We start from the raw sequence: 14,970 nt of genomic DNA on the forward strand, positions 1-14,970 counted from the left end.
CCTTGTGCAGAGAATTGACTGAATTAATTGTGCTTTTGTAACCGCATTAATACGAAAATCGCCTTGGAGAAATACATTGCGAAGGTTGATATAACAACATTTTAAAATGTGCGTGCAAAATAATAAATAAATAAAAGTGGGTGTTTGATATGTTGCCCCAATGCCACTGGTTTGCTGTGGTGAAAGGGAGTTTTGGGGGGGGGGGGGGGGGGGGAGGAGGAGGAGGAGAGAGAGGATGACCTCAATCAGCTGTTGATCAGCTGGCACCAGCTCCAGACTCGCAAGGCGGAAGCAGAGTGAATCATGCACAGGCGCACTGGAGTTGTTTTTCACAAAAACCGTTTTAAGTGAGGTGGTAGGTATGATATCCCCGTCTTTTGTACAGACCAAAAGCTGGGCAACAGCATCTCTGACTGTCCAAATCCAGATGCTCCTTTTTAATATTGCAGTGGTCGCGCCTGCAGCCTTTGCAGCCAAAGGCATTGATCACTGGTGAAGATCCCACTTTTCAGATCTTTTTTTTGTACATTTTTTTATAGTCACCCACATATCTATAGATATATTACCATGGTGCTGGGAAAGGTGAAGAGTTTTACAATAAGCTATGACTGTCCTAATGATAACAATATCCCCGTTTATGCCAGCGGAGATTCAGTCTCTGGACGGGTGATTATAGAAGTTACTGGTGAAATCAGGGTGAGATCTCTTACAATCCATGCAAGAGGACAGGCGAAAGTGCGCTGGACGGAATCGAGAAATGCTGGTTCTAATACTGCCTACACTCAGAATTACACTGAAGAAGTAGAGTATTTCAACCACAAAGACCTATTAATCGGACACGAGAGAGGTAAGCTTGGAATTCTAATAACCTTAAAATATGGTCTGGAAGTTTGCATTGTTCAAAGTCTTTGTGCAGCTTACTGTAACCCTACTGTAAAATGTGACCAGTGAAGGGCAAATCGTTGGACATTTGGAATAGTGTGTTTTATTATGTTATAAAACACCCAACGTTAATATGTGGGATAAACAAAAAAAAATCCATCCGACATAACTTCACAGATGTAAAAGTTCGGTATCCCGTGGCTTCACCTTTCACTGCCAATTTGTTTGCCAATGAATGGCAAGATGTTGCATAGGGCGGATAACTAATGCTGTAAAATAAATGTTCGTATCACTACCTCGCCGGTTTTGTTGCAATTCTAATACACCGATTCATGGGGGCTTAACCCCCCCCCCCCCTTTTGTCTCTGATCGTGCCCGTCAATCTGTAATATAAATGTGATACAAACGCAAAAAGAACACATTATCTGCTGAGTAATATCGACATAAACTTCACCCATCGCAGCTTTTCTTTATTTAAAAAAACGCTTAGATTTCGAAACCAGGAACTGTGTAAATTACGATAGAAATCAAATTACCCGAATGTCTTTTCAGAATTGCAGTCATTTATATAATGCCCTGTGTGCGTGCAATGGCTTCCAGACTTCAAGTCCTTGAATTTTGCAGTCCAACAATTGGTCCCTTCCTTTTAAACAAATGAACCTAATTCATTTGATGCATCGGGATTGTGTTTTATTTAAATGTGTCGTGCAGAAGCGGTTACAGTAACATTTACAATTCGACACTATCACTTGGGTGAGGAGGTGCTTTGACATCAAAATGGATTTCAAATTGTGGATTTGTATCATGACATCTCTTGATCTATTACTACTGTGATTGGAAATCATATTAAATAATTGCAAATCCATTGTGCGTTAGGTAACATTTTTTTAAAAAAAGGTTAGTTGTTTTCCTAAGTTTCCACCCTTTGTTCAAAGCGGTTCAATCCTGTTTGGGACAAGCATTGGGGGAAGGGTGGGTGGGGACTGAGAGTCTGCCTTTCGTTCATTGGTTTATATCGTCAGATGGTGAGGATGACTTAATGCTATTTTGCAGAAAAACAATTTGCAACAGCTGCTTCGCACCTTCGCTTATATGTGTATCTTACCAAATGAAAATCTGTATTTTTCCCCAACGACCTTTTTCAGCGCCCAGCTAAGGGTACCAGACCACAATATTCAATTTTCGAAGCTTCCACTATAAAATTGCCTTAATTGAATCCAATGTCGTGGATATTTTGGGAAAAGGTTGCCTGTATTTTTTTCCTGTTCATCCAGCTTGAACTCCCACTGGGGTTCAATTAATGGGTTAAGATCACAATTGCAATTATTTGCTCTGACCCATGGGTAAAAAGGCACAGATACATTAATTTTATTTCCAGCCTCTTGAAAACAAATATTGATTATTTGTGCAATTCCCCCAATCGGCAGCGCACATCGTTGAATGGTCACAATGGGTATTCACTGGGGTATAATTTGTACCTTATTTTTGCAGTGAAGTTTGATGTTCTGTACCTCACCCAAGTTTGTATCGTTCAGCTCAGCTTTGTTGCAGATGCCCCTCCCCGACCTGCCGATTGGTGCTGCTGTTTGTTAGACTGTTGCTAAGGCGCTATTTAACTTCCCATTGCTCAAGGAAGCTGCCTGTCATTCCGTCTGCTCTGCTCCAGCCATCAGCTTCTCCTTCTCTCCCCTCCCCCCCCCCCCCAAAAAAAATATATCTTAAGCGTTCAAGGCAAAAAGGTGTCAGAAATGCAATATCGTTTAGAACGTATTTGCATCACTTTTTCTTCTGAAAATTCCCTACAGTGGTTTGCATCCTGCCTTCGGTGCTACACCGAGAATCATTTGGATTCGCAACGGTGGAGGAGTCCAGAGCATTATTTATTTTTAAAAAGCAAATCGTAAACCTAAACCTATGAGGATGTCTTTATTATTTGTTTTCTGCCAGTACGCATTAAGGAGCAATTGCAGTTGGTGGCTCTGCAGGTTTTTTTTTTGCAGGGAGAGCTCCCCTCTCTGGTCTTGCTCAGTGTGCTGTGACTGTGGCCCCTCCCTCCCCCAGCAGGTTAGGTTGCTGTGACTGTAGCCCCTCCCTCCCCCAGCAGGTTAGGCTGCTCTCTCTCTGAGCTGATGAATACCATGTGGTTGCGGCTGCTGTGGGCTGTTCGCTCCGGTTCAGGCCGGCTCTCTCCGCTGCCTGCCTGCCGCTGATTGACAGCTCCGCTACTTGTTTACCGCTTCACTGCAAAGCCCAGCCTGCTGAGCTGGCAGAAAAAGAGAGAGAGAGGAAGAAAGAAAGGCAATTGAATCCCCAACAGAATATTACAGAGAAACAAAAGTTACACTGAAAAGAGGTTCACGAACGCAGCATTTTTTTTTCAAATATAAAGTCGCTCTTTAATTTTTTTTTAAATCACGAATAAATATGAATTTCTCTCCATGTTGCATTGATATCGGGACTGCACGGTTCTTCTAGACCTGATTTACCCCCCCCCCCCCCTCAAAAAAATAAAATAAATAATGGGATTGGGGTTTTAATCTCCAGTGGGCTCCAGGGAACGATCCCGATTCCCTTGTTGGGAAAGGGGGTTTCAATGGAAACCAGCATCAGGTTGTTGCAGGATTTGCTGATTGTTTTTTTGGTTCTGGTTTTGAAATCCCGATGCTCGACAGTGGACGAATTACTTAATGTACCCAGGACCCGAGGTGGTTTGAACAGTCGTGTCATTGCGGAGAATAAGGAAGGTCAAATTGTTTATCGTTAAAATCCCGAGAGGCTCAACTGTGGTGTGTGCAAGTGTGGGGTCCTGGTGGCTCCGGAGAGGACCAGTAACTCTTCAAACACCATCTACCTTTACTGTACATTTACCTTTACATTTCCTGGCGGGGGTAACAGGTTCATTGCTGTCATTTGTTGGGAACCAAGTGGGGAAATTGTTAACTGCACGATTACAGCCTATTTAGAGACAGCGAAACCATCACTAGTTTTAAAATATATATATATATATATTTAGCAGCTTCCTGCTTGTTTATCAGCTACTCTGAAGAGTTAGATCTTTAACTTCTGGTCTACTGCATTCACTGCCTTTCCACTAACAAAGGTTATGTAATTGGCATTTCATTATTTCAGTTTATCTGCATTGTTTCAGCACTTCCATGGCAAAAACAAATCAAATGATGCCTTCTTAAGGGAAGGAGGTATTCCTGGGCTGGCCCATATGTGACTCTAACCCCAAACTTTTTGTGGTTGACTCTTTCCCCTGAAGCCCTGTATGTAGTATGCCACTCAATGGAACTGCTACCAACAGTTCACAAAGAAGGCCCTCTCAAGGTAACCAGGAATGGGCAATAAATGGCAGGTTTGCCAGCAACACCCACATTCTAAGAAATAATTTTAAAAATTGGACGATACAGGTGTTACAAGGTCTATTTATAAACATTGATGATGTAAACTAGAGCAGGGCTTATACAAATTTCCATCCCGTTCTTATTGATGTTTAATTATGCTAATCTTTCCTAAACTATTCGGTACATTTATTGCATGAATACTCCTGAATTTTAAAGTTATCTGGAAGTTACTTTTCCAGTACAATATATTTGCCTTAGGTGAACTTGTCAAAAATATTGGGGGATCTTGATGTTTCAAAGTAAATCATTTTTATTTATTAATTTGTCAAATTGGCTGTGGACATTTACATAATTTGTAAAATAATTGGTTTGTTGCTTCAGATTATTTAATTATTTTTTTCAGATGATGATGATTCTGAAGAGGACCTCACCACGATACCTTCAGGCAGGCATGAATATCCATTCAGCTTTGAGCTTCCACAGATGTAAGATCTGAATTTTCTTTATTGCTGCTTCCATACGATATGCCCCTTGAGTAAATTGCAAAATACAAATGTGAATATGAATTTATATCACAAATCTGCTTCTTTGAGGTTTATCGCATGTGAAAAGCCTGTTGGGGGAGGTTCTGGCAAAGAAGCCAGTTCAGGCCATTTAATCTCGCGCTTTCACAATAACAACCCAAAGGTCTTCCCTTCACAGAATCTTTTTTTTAAATGTGTCCCATGTTCTGGCCTTCCCCCAATTTTTCTACTGATCCATTTCAGATAATCACCTCAGCGTATAAATACATGTAATATATAGCACAGAAGTGGACAATTCAGTCAAACTGGTCCATGCTGGAGTTTATACTACATAGGAGCCCCTGTCAGCTCACTTGACTTAACCCTTCAACTCCTTTCACGCTTGTGATCATCTAGTTTTCTCTTAAATGCATCTATGCTGCTTGTTTTCACTACTACCAGTGGTAATGAGTTCCACATTCTAACCATCTCTACAGATACATACGTTTCTTCTGATTTCTGCTTTTGGATTTACTAGTGACTGCCTTTTTTTTAAGTTTATATATTTGTACTTTTATTTACATGGAAACATCCTCACTGCATCAATGCTATAAATATCTTAATGATCTCATCGGTTTACACCTCAGACTTCTCTCTTCTAACTTATGCCCTTTTCTCTTGCTGCAGTTGCGTATCTGAAGACGGGCACCATGGTACATTGATTAGCACCGCTGCATCACCGTGCCAGTGACCCAGGTTCAATTCTGACCTTGGGTCACTGTCTGCGTGGAGTTTGTCTGTTCTCATCTGCGTGGGTTTCCTCTGGGTGCTCCAGTTTTCTCCCACAGTCCAAACATGTGCATGTTGGGTGGATTGACCATTCTAAATTTCCCCTTAGTGTCCAGGTTCGATTATGGGGTTACAGGGGTAGAGTGCGCATTTGAAGGGTCGGTGCAGACTTGATGGGCCGAATGGCCTCCTTCTGCACTGTTTGTATTCTATGAACTTCTATTCTATCTATGAAAGTATTCATGGGGGATTTGCAGCATAATGAAAGAAGGGATCTGAGATATTATACTTGTAATCAAAACTATTTCAACCAAATTAGCTGCCCATGACTTTTAAAAGAAACCTTTGACTGATGCATGGATCCTATGAGGATTATTTTGCTGTTGCAAATTAGTACCGTACTATTTGTGGCCATTTTCTGATGATTCTGTTTTCCTGACAGACCATTAGCTACCTCCTTTGAAGGCAAATATGGCAGTGTGCGCTATTGGGTGAAAGCTGAACTGCACAGGCCATGGATGCTGGTAATGAAAGTGAAGAAGGAATTTACAGTCTTTGAACACATCGACATTAATACTCCATTGTTGCTGGTAAGTGCTAGAAACCTTTGCAAACTCACCAGTGTAAAATTCTAGAGATTTCTTCAGACATGGGCATTTAATTCAACTTAAAAAGGATACAAGTCATTAATATAGGGTTCCCAATAATTGAAACCAACTGGTTACAATAAAACAAAATGATTTATTCTCTGCTGGCTCAAACAGCTTAGTAGAAAGCTGTAAAGAAAAAAATATTGTTTTTGCACTTTTATGAAACAATTGCTGTTTTAGATGAGGTTAGGTTCCCTTACAAGCTGTAGTGTAGATGATTATTTTGAAGACTTGCATTGTTCTCCATAAATTGAAATGCATGCTAATAAATTTCAGTCATTTCCCATTGACAATTATGAACCTATTTAACTGCAGTGGTGCTGAAAATTCTCCCAAAAGATTAAATAGTTTCTCCAGACAAGAACAATCATGAAACAGATACATTCATCGTGTTTTTAAAAGAAATTGCAGCATATTGACTACAATTTGTAAATCCCATCTACACTTGTGCTTTGCATCACTCCAATCCTGATTGATTGGAAATGAAAGTGACGCCAACAATTCAACTTTTTCACATTGAGTTTGGCTCACAGTTTTAAAAATACATTTTATTCTCAGTGCAATTTTTAAAAACTTGTTTAATGGACAGCTTTTGTGAGAAACAGTAGACTATGAAACAGAAATGAGCTGCTCGTGTGAAAATTGTAATCTTTTGGTTCCCCCACATGGTTGTTCAAGCAGAGTGCATTTCCACAGTTCAGGCTATAAATGTCTCAAAGAGCAGTAATGGGTATAACTACATAAAAGTAAGAGTATTCCAACATAGAGTTCATTTCTAACTCTATCCAGTCAATAACTGACATGTACTTGCATTTCTAGCAGTGCAAGAGTGGGTAATGACTGGGAGGAGAATCTTTTTACCCAAACTAATGCTCATACGTAATTTGATTTTAATAAATTTTCCAAATTGCCTCTTATTCTTCTAAACCCAGAGATTGGTTACCTTTTCTCTAAATATCCATGGCAGTCGAGTGTATTTTTGACAATAATGCTCAAAATTGGAACTTGAAAACAGTTCAGAACAAAATAAAACATTTCTGACCTGTGGTATTTCAGTGATACTAATTTTAACTTGTCCGTTAAGGGTGGTGGGATACTGTGCACCAGCCAGGAGACTGACATTAAGCACTCCTCGGCAATGTGCAAATTGATAAAATGCCTGTAGTAAAATTCTCTGTACAACCATTAATACCTTGCACTTGAAAGTGTTTAGCAGGGATTTTGGGGTATTTTGCTATTTAATATAGCTCCATATATCATCCTGAGAGACTGTCTATTCTGAAGGGGAGCAGGGGTATTTACTGTGCTTTCTGTTCTTTTTGCAGTCACCACAGGCAGGCACAAAAGAGAAAACTCTTTGTTGCTGGTTCTGTTCCTCAGGCCCAATATCCCTAAGTGCCAAAATCGAACGGAAGGGCTACACACCAGGTAAAAATCTGGAGCACTGAAAACTAAATAAATTCTTGGTCTATGCTAAATTAACTGATTTCAGCCAGGCGGCAGTATTGGTGCTACAACTGATTTCAGTGTGTGGACTAAGACAGAAATTCAGCCAAGCTTCACATTCCAAAATTTCTATACAATTATCCCTACTTCCAACCACCCTTACTGGAAAGTGCCAATGTACATTCTTCTGTTCAGGAGAGGATTAGGTTCGGCTGTCATAGAATCATAGAATTCCTACAGTGCAGATGGAGGCCATTCGGCCCATCGAGTCTGCACTGATCCTCTGAAAGAGCACCCTACCCAAGCCCACTTCCCCTGCCCTATCCCCATAACCCCTTCTAACCTGCACATCTTTGGACTATCATCGAATAGCCTTTTTTTAATTTATCAAATTGCCTGCAGCACGTATTGTCTTCGTCAGCACCAGACTGACAATGTTCAGATCACTACCACAAGAGTTGCTGGTGGTAATGGGACCATACCTTGGCATGAGTTACCATTTCACAATAGTCACAGAGATTTTTGCAGAAGATTCTTTGCAACAATAATAATCAAATTTGATTGATTTGTTTTCCAAATTCTATAAGTACCTCTTTTCAAATCTTGGCTTTTAATTGCAATAAATTAATTAAAATGTGTTTCTTTAAATCACTCCTCCCTAATGATTTAATTGAAAGGAACAAAATGGCTCCTGATTTCCATTGTTAATGCTGAGACCAGTACTACTAACTTTGTCATTTTAATAGAGGCACCTTTGACTGCTAAATCACGTGTTATTAATACAGAATACTACAGATCAATAGGTTGATTCATTAGATGTTATTGAAACAGAAACTTTAAAACTTGAAACAATGCACATTCCAGATATAGTGCAAAATATAATTTACATTTGTGTGTATGGGTGTGCTCTTCTTGCGCAGGTGAATCAATTCACATATTTGCTGAAATTGAGAATTGTTCTTCCCGTATGGTAGTGCCAAAGGCAGCCATTTACCAAACACAGACTTTCTATGCCAAAGGGAAAATGAAGGAAGTTAAACACCTTGTAGCCAACTTGCGAGGCGAATCACTGTCATCTGGAAAAACAGAAAGTTGGAATGGGAAACTACTGAAAATTCCACCAGTGTCACCCTCGATTGTAGACTGCAGTATCATTCGTGTGGAATACTCACTGACGGTAGGTGGTTTCTTAAATTACAGTTTTGTGTGCTCCATTGGGAAATGAGGACAATGCAAAGCAATTCATTGATAGCACCAGTCCTTGAAAGAAGGAGGTTTACCGTGCTATCATCTTTTTCTTGCTTTAGTTTCTCTTTGCCTTAATTTTCTTCTCTTTTTCCATCCCCCCCCCTCCCCCACAAGTCCAGCTCAATATTTGAATAGGATGTTTAGTTTTTCAGAAACATTTGAGATAGGTGGGGTTCCTTTCCCAGCCAGTTTCCCTCCATATAACCTGACCACCACTGTGAAACTGGCTGCCAAGGAAAGCCCAGGTAACCATATGGGAATTTTCAGTTTTTCCTAACCTTTTTTTTAGGTTTCCTGCTGAAAGTTTGAAGAGCGCAAAATTCCAAGTCCACAGGTAACGTTTGTGTATGCAGGTGTTAGTAAGATGAAGGAAAAAAAATGAATAAAATGTCTTAAAATGTTTGTATGTATTTCTTTCCCATTTAAAAAATTATTTTCTCCCTTCTCTAGATCACCACGCACTACATCCCGGCCAAGAGGGCGTGAAGGTGACCTGCTCCCAGGCCAATGCCGCTCTGTAACCGGCTGCCAGGAGGTGCGCGGGGTGACTTGCCCTGTTTTTAAAACTGTTAAAACATTTTTTTAAATTATTTTTCTGGGGAGACAGTTAGATTCCACTTATCCCTCCTCCACTGGCCCGGTTGAGATTGGTAACACACTATCTTGGGAATAGTGTCATTTTATATTTTAGAAGAATTGCCCTTTCTCTAGGAACCTACTAGTTTAAGTTTTGCTGCATATTTTTTTTTCTTGGTGGGTTAGTTTAATTGTGACCATTCTGGGTACGGTACTGTGATATGCAACAAGTTTAAGAAACTAACATCTATTCGCATCCTTCTGCAAAAATATGTGAGCTGGAGGGTAACTATGGTTTCCTGTGGTGACCGTGTCACTCAAAAACCACATCACCTGTTGCTGTGTAGTCAAATCAAAACTTCCTTTCTGTAGAACACTGCATTCATCACTGAATTACCGCAAGGTGCAGAATTTGAAAATAGCCCTGTAGTAAAACTTGGGAAATTGTGTATCAATTTATTTTATTTTCCCTTTTACTTGGTGATCTTTAGCTCATGCAAGATTTTTCAGCTCCCTGATGGGTGAGGCATTTGTATAAAGGCATTTTTGTATTTGCATTTCTAAGAGCCTAACGCATAAAAGCATTCTGTACTGAACCAGGGCACATCAAAGTTACCAATTTGATTAATTAGCCTGTGCTGAGTTAAGTTGATCTCCGCCAACATGGAACATGATAATCTGGGTGTCTCTATGCACCTGGCTGAGGGGTTGGAAATCAATCAGGGTTGTGTTTCCTGATCACTGTTCAGTACTGTTTACTGCTATCTTGTCGTTTCAATGGCCTATAACTGATTCCTTTCTGGGATCCTAAATTAAGAATGGTTACTTGGGCAAGATGTTGGGCACTGGTAGACTATAAGACAACACAAATCACTGCCTTCGATGGAAGGAGGGGAAGAAATTTGAGTGGAGGGGAGAAATTTGAGAGGGATTCTTTATTTGAAACTTGCATGCCATTAAGGAATGGCTCAAAAATACATAAGTCTTCAGAAACCATGCAAATTGGATGAGTTGCAATCGATAATGACTCTTGAGGGAAAAGGCCTATACATTTTTAACGAATAATTTACCAATATATTTCTGAACACCGGTTTTGTAGTTTAACTTTGTCTTTTCAGTAACACAGCATTCAGATGTAAATTGTAGTGCCTTCTCCCACAGCTCAATGGGTCAATGCACACAATGGCATGTTATTAAGTTGTGCAAACCGTGAAGCTCACATGTTTTGATTCCAGCTCTGTCGAGTTAGGTGATATCTACCAGACATTGGTGAAGGCACTTTTACACTATAATATAATAATATTATTATTAATTTTGGCCTCAGTGGTTCCAGTATTTGGGGAATGGTAGTTTTCTTTTTAATATAAAGAGAAAACAAAACTGATCATGTTTCCCACTCCAGAATGCTATCCAAGAACTATGCTGGAACTGCATGTGAATGGATATATTGGAAACTGGATTAGTTGGACCCCAATATGGAATAGATCATCGATTTTCATTATCCAGGTGCTCATGTGGAAATTAGTCACCTTGGGTGAGGTACCAAAGGGCTGTACTACTACCATTGGAACCTTGCTCCAGCATAAGTTACCACCTTCTGAAGTGAAGGAGTAAGGGGAGAAAATTGGAGGGGGGTGGAAAAACAAGTGTCAGTGATTGAAACTTTCAACTTTCTTTTTTCTTAGGTCTATGTGGATATCCCTGGAGCAATGAATTTAACCCTGAATTTACCACTAGTTATTGGTACGATTCCCTTGCATCCCTTCGGCAGCCGAACATCCAGTGTTAGCAGCCAGTGTAGCGTGAATTTGAACTGGTTAAGCCTCGCACTGCCTGAAAGACCTGAAGGTAAGAATGAGTTCTGTCAATGTAGCAATTAGCTAGACTAGCTAGAAGATCCAATATTGAATTACTAGCCTGTACGGAGTTTGCTAATTGAACTTACAATTTATTTCACTGAAATTGGCCAATGGTACATATTTTAAAAATATATTGGGGCTTGCTGCTTATATATGCTATCTGCTTGTTTGTACTGGGAAATGTGAATATGTGACCATTTGGTTTGGATGCAACAGGGATGTACTTCAATCATCATCATTTACAGGCCAGAAGGTGGCCATTTGGACAATAGTCAGCAAAGTGCCATGCTGCTTCATCACACTTTCCAGCTCATGGTCCCATGGCCTGGAAGTGCATATACACGTACTTTTTTTACATGTAAGGATTTCTGGCTCTACCTGCCAGACAATGAGCTCCAGATCCCCATCTGGGTGAAAAAGTGCCCTGTGAACCTACCTCTAACCCTAAATCTATGCCACCTAATTATGGGATGCTCAACCAACGAGAATAGAACCTTCCTATACACTTTAGATATCTCATGATTTTCTATGCTTAAATTGTGTCTTCCCTTACCCACCACTGCTCCAAAGTAAACAATCCTGGCCTATCCACATTAATCCTCCATAATTAAAATTCTCCAGTACAGAAACCATCTACATAAATCTTCTTTGTGCCCTCTCTGGTGCATTTTCCCTATAGTGCATTGACCAGAACTGCACTCAATACTCCAGCTGTGGCCTAATGAGTGTTCTATGTAGTGCCAGCAAAACCTTCTAGCTCTTGTATTCTGTGCCTTGGCTAATAACAACTAGAATTCTGCATGCCTTCTTGACCGCCTTATCTACCTGTCCAGCCCCTTCAGGAATCTTTGGATATGCACTCCAAAGTTCTTTTGTTCCTTAACACGTCTCAGCATCCTACCATTTTATTATGAATTCCCTGGTCTTGTTTGTCCTCCCCAAATGCATTACCTCGCACTTCTTGGGATTTAGCTCCATTTGCCACTGTTCTGCCCACCTGAATAATCCATTGATATCTTGCTAGTCTGCAGCTTTCTTCTTCATGATCAAGCATATCAGCAGTTTTGTATCATCTGCAAACTTTCAATCACACGCTCTTACATTAAGTCCAAATCATTGACTTCGTAAGGGACCTAATAGTCAACCCAGGAAACAGCATTCCAGTTGCAAAAACATCCATTGCTTCCAGCCTATGAGCCAGTTTTGGATCTAACCTGTTACTTTGCCTTGGATCCCATACTTTTACTGCTGTGACCAGTTTGCCATATGGAACTTTATCCAAAAGTGACTAAAATCCCAGATACACCACATCAAATAGGTTTAATGAAAATCCCAAGGCATTTTTAAAGTATGTTAAGACCAGGGTAAGAGTGGAGCCCATTAGGCACCAGAGGGGCAATCTGTGTGTGGAGCCAGATCACATGGGCGATGTCTTAAATTAATAGTTTTTGTCTATATTCACCAAGGAGAAAGACATGGTAGCTGGAGATTTCAGTTGTGATGGTGAAGTTCTACAGCATGTTAAAATTAATAAGCATTCCATATTAGATGTTTTAGTGGGATAAATCCCCAGGCCCTGATGAGATATATCCCAGGCTGCTAAGGGAGCAGATTGTGGGGCACCTGATACAGATATTTAAATTTTCGTTGGCCACAGGTGAAGTGCCAAATGACTGGAAGATAGCTAATGTTGTATCTTTATTCAAGATGGGCAGCCGGAAAAGCCAGGTATTTACAGGCCAGTTAGTCTAATGTCTGTGGTAGGGAAATTAATAGAAAAAAATTGAGGGACCGGATTAATCAACATTTTGGAAAGGCAGGGATAGTCCGCACATGTTGGTGGGAGATCCTGTCCAACTAAATTGAGTTTTTTAAAAAGATAACTAAATATATTGATGAGGGTAGCACAGTTGATGTGGTTTATATGGACTTCAGTAAGGCCTTTGACGAGGTCCCACATGGTCCAAGAGATTAAGCCCTTGGAATCCATGGCAAATTGGATCCAAAATTGGCTTGTTAATAGGAGGAAAAGTGTGGTCGAGGGCTGCTTTTGTGATTGGGAGCCTGTGACCAATGGTGTTCCACAGGGATCGGTGCTGGGACCCTTTTTTGTTATATTTATGGTGGCACAATGGTTGGCATGGTTGCCCCACAGCACCAGGGGCCCGGGTTCAATTTCAGCCTTGGGTGACTGTCTGTGTGGACTTTACACATTCTCTCCGTGTCTGTGTGGGTTTCCTCTGGGTGCTCCATTTCCTCCCACAGCTCAAAGATGTGTGGGTTAGGTTGATTGGCCGTGCTCAATTGCACCTTAGTGTCCAAAAGGTTAGGTGAAGTTATGGGGATTGGGTAGAGGTTCTTGGCTCAGTGTAGACTCGATGGGCCTGCACTGCACTGCAGGGATTCTATGATTCTGTGAATGTAGGAGATATCATTAGTAAGTTTGCAGATGACACAAAAATTGACTGTTGTTGATAAGTGATGAGGAGTGTCTTGGGCTACAGACTGATATTGATCAGATGTTAAGTTGGGCAGAGCAATGGCAGATGGAATTTAATCCTGGCAAGTGTGAGGTGTTGCATTTCGGGAGATCTGATAAGGGTAAGGATCTTGGTTATAAGTCCTTAGATCCCTGAAGGTGGCCGGACAGGTAGAGAGGGTGGTAAAGGCTTATGAAATTCTTGCCTTCGTTAGCCGAGGCATAGAATATCGGGAGGTCTTGGTACAACTTTATGAAACGTTGGGAAGGTCACAGGTGGAATGTTGTGTGCAGTTCTGGTCACCACACCATTGGAAGGACGTGATTGCACTGTAGGGGATGCAGAGGAGATTCACCAGGATGTTGCCTGGGGTGGAAGGTTTCAGCTATGAGGAGAGACTGGATAGGCTGGGTTTGTTTTCCCTGGAGCAGAGGACACTGAGGGGTGAACTGATTAGAGGTATACAAAATTATGAGAGGCATATATTGTGTGTTTTCTGGCAGAGGTATCTCTCCAGAGGGCATAGGTTTAAGATGAGGAGAAACTGGCTTAGAGGGGACCTCTCACCCAGAGGGTGATGGAAATATGGAATGCATAGCTTGAGGGTGGTGGAGGCAGGTACTCTCGCAACATTTAGACGCACCTGGAGAAGCATTTACATCACCAAGGCACAGTGGGCGATGGTCCAGTGCTGGTTAATTGGGATTAGTATAAATTGGTATTTGATGGTTGACACAGACATGATGGGCCGAAGGGTCTGTTTCTTTGCATGTTTCCCACATGCATTTCAATTTTCTACAGCCAATGTTATTTACATATTAAGTATATCGGACATCAGTTTTACAGTTGTCTGAGATATGTAGCTGTACATAATTCAAATGATATGGCGTCATGAACAGTAATATAATGTATCAACATGGCATTCTCAGCAAAAGGGAAAGGAACATATAAAATCTTCGGGAGTCCCAAGAATGCTACACAAACAAAGGTTTAGTTGGAAAACAAAAGGCTGCACACAGCACATACCCAGCTGGGACTAACGATCGTGCCAGTCCCAATCAGTGCCGGCTTTTAAGCACTCATGAGCCCCAGGTGCTAGACCTTCCGCCCCTCAGCGGGGAGCTTGTATTCCATGGGCCCCACGGGGAGATCAGTTGGGTCATGAGGGTTATTACACCCCCTCCCCCAGT

The 14,970-nt window shown here is 41.0% G+C and overlaps 1 protein-coding gene across 3 annotated transcripts in view; it reads left to right on the forward strand.

Annotated features, from left to right (window-relative positions):
• The first annotated feature begins 288 nt into the window (after positions 1–288).
• The window catches only part of LOC119970518 (arrestin domain-containing protein 3), a 31,679-nt gene continuing 16,997 nt past the window's right edge, over positions 289–14,970 (forward strand). Inside the window, exons 1-6 of one of the 3 annotated variants that reach the window (XM_038805275.1) lie at positions 289–847; positions 4,633–4,714; positions 5,964–6,111; positions 7,497–7,599; positions 8,538–8,794; positions 11,127–11,289. In XM_038805275.1, the coding sequence (XP_038661203.1) occupies positions 568–847; positions 4,633–4,714; positions 5,964–6,111; positions 7,497–7,599; positions 8,538–8,794; positions 11,127–11,289 (1,033 nt within the window). In that variant the 5' untranslated portion in view covers positions 289–567. Of the gene's footprint in view, positions 848–3,218; positions 3,236–3,449; positions 3,627–4,632; positions 4,715–5,963; positions 6,112–7,496; positions 7,600–8,537; positions 8,795–11,126; positions 11,290–14,970 lie in introns of those variants that run through there. The other 2 variants (XM_038805276.1, XM_038805277.1) reach the window with 2 other exon arrangements.

The sequence above is a fragment of the Scyliorhinus canicula genome, chromosome 8, assembly GCF_902713615.1.
Source record: "Scyliorhinus canicula chromosome 8, sScyCan1.1, whole genome shotgun sequence".
In the NCBI taxonomy this organism is placed as follows: Eukaryota; Metazoa; Chordata; class Chondrichthyes; order Carcharhiniformes; family Scyliorhinidae; genus Scyliorhinus; species Scyliorhinus canicula.